Source organism: Gavialis gangeticus, unplaced genomic scaffold, assembly GCF_001723915.1.
Source record: "Gavialis gangeticus isolate Ggan-Ray unplaced genomic scaffold, GavGan_comp1, whole genome shotgun sequence".
Taxonomy (NCBI): Eukaryota; Metazoa; Chordata; order Crocodylia; family Gavialidae; genus Gavialis; species Gavialis gangeticus.
Window position 1 is genome coordinate 46,682,275 of NW_017729006.1, and position 6,478 is coordinate 46,688,752.

General features: G+C 46.1%; 1 protein-coding gene across 1 annotated transcript in view; it reads right to left on the minus strand.

Annotated features, from left to right (window-relative positions):
* The window catches only part of LOC109291928, a 66,523-nt gene that overhangs the window by 32,169 nt on the left and 27,876 nt on the right, over positions 1 to 6,478 (minus strand). The window contains exons 9-10 of the mRNA XM_019509170.1: positions 4,834 to 4,876; positions 1,341 to 1,457 (exon numbers count right to left, since the gene is read on the minus strand). Coding sequence (XP_019364715.1) covers positions 1,341 to 1,457; positions 4,834 to 4,876 — 160 coding nt within the window. The remainder of the gene's footprint in view (positions 1 to 1,340; positions 1,458 to 4,833; positions 4,877 to 6,478) is intronic.

Below are 6,478 nucleotides of genomic sequence, written 5' to 3' on the forward strand. Positions count from 1 at the left end.
GGGATATTTTTAAAAATGGATTTGGGATATAGATATAGAAATAGAGAAAGATAGATATCTATCTAGAAACAGAGAGAGAGACAGCAAATCAGTTGTACAATGCTTTATTGGTATATTTACAATTTTAAAGCAATGTGGAAGCCTACCAGTGTCTCTATCATCATGATAAAATAAGTTCTAAATACTTATGTGTTGATGTGTACTTTTGTTTTTCTTCGCACATAATGGGTGTGATGGGGGGGATGTGGTGTATGCAGGGAGGGGGTGGGAAGGAAGGTGAGTCTGCTGGAGGGATTGTGGTTTGCCACTTGTGAAATAGATGACTGGGAGTGTGGCTTTAACCTCTCCATCACATTTGAACAGAAGACAGATGTATTCTCTAGTCTGTAGCAGGTGGTTGTCTAAATCCACTGGTCTAGGAGCAGTACCATCCTGGTAACCACAGAAATGGAAATCTGAACAGCAGTCCCTTCTAGCTTTCACAAAAAAATACTTCCAGTGCTGCTGGACCACATAAGCCAATGCCATGCTCACTAAGACCTGAACAGCCTTGAAAACCAAAAGACGATTTAGGCTGCATGGACAGATGACTCTTAGAATGATTCAAACACATTTGAAACCAGGGCAGGCAAAATAAGGCCCACAGGCTGCCTCAGGCACCCACCAACTAATTGTACACTGCCCAGCCCACACAACTCACTCCCACCCTCCTGCATAGACAGGCCTGACCCAGTCAGCATGCATCTTCTGGGTGAGGAGGACCTGCTCAGCTTCCCTGGTGTCCAGCAGCTTGTCCTCATCTCTCTGCTGCAGCGCTCACTCTGGGTAGCAGGTAGAGAAGTAATGAGGGTGAGGGGCTGGAGTGCAGACAGTGGGGCTGGCAGAGCCCTCACTCAAGGGGATGGTGGGCACTTGGAGCGTGTGGCTCTGGCCAGCGCTACATGTGGTAGCAAGGAGCGCAACCAGCCAGTTTGCCTCTATCACATGGGGCTCCCTGTGGCAAACATGCAATTCCCAGCACTCATGCGCCACTGGAGGAAGCCCTGTGTGATGGAGCCAGCTGCTTTCCCTGCCCCCTGCTATGCAGGTCCCAGGGCTCCACCAGGAAGCAAGGGGCGGGGCTCCCCTCCACTTCTGGTGGAGTCCTGGGACCTGCATGGTAGGGGGCAGGAAAGGCAGCCAGCTCTATCATGCAGGGCTTCCCCTCCCTCTGCCTTCCTCTGAATGTATTTACAAATTCCAGAAACAGTAAAGTAATGAATAGGAATTTGCACATGTCTTTGCCCATAGTGGGTGGCTCACAAAGCAGTATATAATTATATTGGGAATATATATTTTACCTTGAGAAGATAGACTTTGAGTAGAATCTGTCTGTTTATCTTCAGTGTTACCATCTGCCTTTACTTCACTGCTAGTTGACACATCCACATGCTGAATTTTAGCTTTTGAATGGTTATCTATGATGTGAGCAAGGAAAACATGCTTAAAATACAACTAAATTAGAATTTTGCTGATTATTAAGAAAAGGTCAAAATTCCTTGGTTTTAAATCATAGTTTTAGATTCTTAAAAGTTCATCAGCTCACTCAGTTCTTTTATGTTAGGCAGCTGAATTATCTTTACTGTTTGGTATTATTAAGTATTCTTGCTAGAATACACTGTACATTTTCTGGAAATTCCAAACAAAAATTATTTGTATTAAAGACTGGGTGTGCATTTACAAATGTAATAGCTCAAATATGCAACCTAGATGTAGTCTTGGACTGGAATCTAAGCTGGTATGATTTTATATTCTACTGAAACAACTAGGGGTGCACTGCCAAAAAATGTTTGGGCCAATACTGATGGCTGATTAATGAGCCATATTGGCTGATACTGATCAGATTGCCAACATGCAGCCTGGCAGCTTGGAGAGCAGCAGGCTGATAAGTCTGTTGGGGCAGAAGAAGCAGGGGGCAGCGAGGGGGGGGCAAGAAGGAAGAGGCATAATCAAGGGCCCTACACTGAGGGAGGAAGTGGGGCTGAGGCAGAGGCAAGCACAGCCCAGCCAGGGTGGGGCATGGGGTGGAGTCAACAGCAGCTCATCCAGGGGGCACAGGGGCATGGGGCGCAGAGATGGGGGTGGTTCCTGCCACTGCGCACACCCCTGGGGAAGGCATAGGGGGCGTGTGCCCCCTGATCTGTGTGCGGGGAGAGGGCAGGCTGCTGCTGCAGGCTGGGGGCAGTGCCAGGCTTTTCCTGGAAGGGAGGGGGCAGCTCTCTCCAAGCTACTGGGCTGGCCATGTTCAGGCTGCACTTGCGCATGCACATGCATTTATCAGCAACATTATTGGCCATATCAGCCAAAAAAAAGCTAATTGCCGATAATGTCAATTTTCCTTTCATTGGTGCTGATACAATATGGACTGATGTATCAGTGCCCCTCAAACACTACCCAAAAGTTCACAGACAAGAGAAACTTAGAAAAAAGTAGAAGTTCAGAAAATAAGTCTTTCCCCTTGATTAGTACTCTCCTAATAGTATCATCTATCACTACACCTGTATTACAAGTTAATAACACATGCTATTTATTCAATTGCTTCATTCTATCTAATAAAACACTAAGAATTAATTTAACTAACGCCTGGAGTAAAATGCCCCAACAGTGAGCAGAAAACATAAATACATGCAAGTAATGCCTGCACCCAGAGATGATCCCAGAATGGTGCAGGTCCCAGGGCAAAGTAGCCTGTGTGGGGTCCCCCTCCCCATCCCACGGCACACTTGCGCCAGGGAGTGAAAGCCTCAGCACACCTGACACAGCAGGATGGGTGGTGGCTGGAACTCCTGGGCGGAACAAGTAAAGAGCCATCTAACCCGCCAGGTGGGTTAAACTGCAGCCGTGGCTCAGCTCTGCAGGGCCCCGCAAAGAACGGGGCCCAAGGTGGTTGCCCCGATTAGGGACAGCCCTGCCTGCACCACCCCTGGGTTATTGAAAGTTCACAGAGCAAGAAAAGCGTCATGAAACTGCCTAGCATGAAGGGGGAAGGAAGATGATTGTAAAATCCTGAAGTTTCACCGAATTCTACTGTGTGAAAAGTTGAATTGAAAAACTGATTTCTATTCCCAACCCTAGTTCATTAGCTACTGCATAAATGTCAAATGCAGAAATAATCAGTGAGATTCTGTCAAATATAGTTCACATTATGATAAATTAAAGAACCCCTAATTTAGAGTGCTAAATTAAACTAAACTTGTCTAGAATCACAGGGAGCTTGTAGACATTAAAAAAAAAAAAAAAGGTGCTTTACTTTAGACTTGGCATGTTCCTGAACCAAGCCCCATGCGTGCCCAGAAGAGGCAGTGCCTTAGGTGGACCTGGCTTGCCTGACATCTGTATCTATCGCAGGGGTGGACAATTATTTTGGGTGGAGGACAGCCTCCTGAGTTTTGGCAAGCTATCAAGGGCCACAAGGGTATCCCCGCCCAGGTGTCCCACCCTCTGATCCCCATCTTGGGACTGGAAGTCCTGACCCCTGACCTTTTCCACCAGCAATGCCTCCTCTTGCCCCCCAGAAGTTGTTGCCTGCCCTCCAGCAGCCAAACTGCCTTGTTTATATAGGCAGCCTAAAATGGCTGCCCTCATTAGGCAACTGGAGGCTGCCAGCTCCAGGGCCTTAAACCGGCAGGCACACCTAGTGCCCTGCCACAAGATAAAAGCACCAAAAAGTCCCACTGAAGTGCCCAATCTATATAGAGCAGGGGTGGGCAAAATATGGCCCGAAGGCTGAATCCGACCTGCCATGCTTTTCTATCTGGCACACAGGGTCCCTAAAAAAATTTAGAAAATTAATATTTATCTGCCTCTTCCTGTCTGTCAAAGATGACAGGAGCCAGGAGCAGTAGGACCCAGGGGAAGCCAGGGCAGGCTCCTGCAACAGCAAGGCTGGCCCGGCCCCCCACCCTGCTCCCCCCAGCCAGAAGCCCCTGCCTAGCAGAGGCTTCTGTCCTAGGACCGTGGGGTGGTTCCTGCCTGTGCCAGTACAGGAAATTCAGGTAAGGGGGTGGGGGGTAGGCAGAGGAGAACTGCAGGAGACTGCCCCAGTTTCTGGTTTCAAGATTGCAGTACCCTTCCTCCCAAAAGGAGTACTTCCAGGGCAAGGGGAGGGACTTCTGGTGGCAAAGGTTAGGGGTTGGGGGGGCAGGACTTCCAGTTCCGATACGGCAACCAGGGGCAGGGCAACTGTCAAGGGGCAGGGCTACCCTTGCAACCCTTGACAGCTACCCAAAACACAGTAAGTGACCAACTGCCCAAAATAATTACCCACCCCTCAGTTAAAGGCTGCAGAGACAAGTTGAAATCACATACTGCTTCTTCCAGTATAGCATGGTTTTAAGGTTTGTTTGTGTTTTTTAATGTCTGCAAGCAGCCACAATGAATATCCTCCACTTCCTCACCCCTTGCTACTACAAAGGTTATTCAAGATTCAAATACTGTTCTTGTGCAATTATCCTTACAGTTATCTGGCCAACCCATAAACTTGCAATGAAATAATTTAATTGGTTTTAATTCACATATTTTTGGAATGTATCCTATATTAGTTTTGCATACATCAGTTTTTCTACATAGTACCTTGTGAAACTACGAAGTACTGACCAGTACTTGAAGCACATACTGACAGAAAACAGCCTCTGGAGTCTACGAAAATTTTACCCAAATCAGGATTGCAGGACGGAGATTTATATATACATATATATATATCTCTCTCTATATATACACACATACACACACACACACACACACACACATACATATATACATACACACACACACACACAGGATAAGAACACTTACGTTCTTGCCATTTTCTCTTCATAATAGGTGGATCCATTACAACCTAAATACAAAGTCCATTTGTTAGTGCAACTCTTCAAATGGATACTGGCCAGTGGCATAAGATAGGGGGCAGCAACATATAGCCTATGTTGGCTGGATCTGGGCTCTGCCTGTACTTATGCTAGGGCAAGGAGTACAGCAGTGGAAGCACAGTTGGAGGACATGGGAAGAAGGGGCACAGCACAACTTAAGCCCCATGGCCCACACTCAGCTGGAGCCAGGTTGTTCCAGCTTACAGTTTATAAAAAGTTGCCAGCTGCTAGTGTAAGACTTAAGCATGCCTGGCCCACAATTCTTCTGGGGCCCCTTGCAAAATAATAGTTTTGGGGGGCCCTGACACAAAGAAGCCAGCAGCGGTGGCAGAGGGGTAGTGAGCAGCTAAAGCCAGCAGCGGCATTTGTGGGGAGGCCGAAGAAGCTGGCGGTGGTGGGACAGGAGTAAAAGGGGGGGGGCAAGTGGCCAAGTGTGAAGGTGACTTGGCAACGCATAATGGTGGCAACCTGCCACCCCCTTGCTATAGCATTGATTTAAAGTGTTTAGAGAGCCCCTTGGCTGCGGGGCTCCCTGCAGCCACAAGTTCCGCAGGATAGGATGGGCCAGCCCTGCACTTACTAATTACTGATTTTTTTTTTTTTTTAACATATAACTTTTAGGTGCTTTAAGGAGGAAAAGGGGGAGTTGCCACTCCTGAGGATGTAACAGTTAGTTGCAGTATAACAGCTGAGACATCTGCATGCTTCTATAGCCATAAAAGTGAGCTAAATTTTTGTAAGTTTCATGCAGGGCTAAAGTTACAATGGTTTTGCCAGCCTTGTTTTGCTACGGGAACATGCAGACCTAACAGTTACATCTGTATGAAATTATACTGATTTAAGGCTAACTGTTATGCCTGTCTATACCCTAAGAAGAGCAGGTGCTGATCTTAGTCTCGCAGTAAACAAGACAATGAATTTTGAAAGGGAGCTATGGACTTGCTTTTAAAATATAACTTCTTGCAAAAAATCAGACACTGATTGGATGCAGAAGCAACAGAGTCTAGTAAGAGACAGTCCCAATGAAACACAAAAGTATTATCACCACATACAAAAGAACAATTACTGCAAGTGAAATATACAATCTTGGATCCGGATGTGATATAAAGCAGAATACTTGGCTCTTTCTTGTGAAAAATATAGTCCACGCTATAGTTTTATCCAAACCTTTTACTGGAGAAAACAAACAATTAAAAGCACAGGTGTGGACTCAAGTTGAAGATCCAGACAACTCTTGTTATGAAAAGTTAAATTTTCCTCAAGAAAAAAAACCCAGCTCTACCGGAATACCATTAATGGGAACAGCCTAACCTGCAGAAAGTTTTTAGCATATATTTACCTATACCCATCTCAGAATTGTTACAAACATCCCTAATTATCTCATGTTTAAGCAAGCAGAGTATTCACCAGTGTGGCACATCAGAGTTTTGCCTGCAAATAACTTTAGCAGCAGATATGCAAACAAACCTCTCATTTGGGAACTTCCAACTGTACTGAACAATGGAGTCCTCATTATTCATTTTAACTCTGATCTTACACACACACACACACACACACACACACACACACCC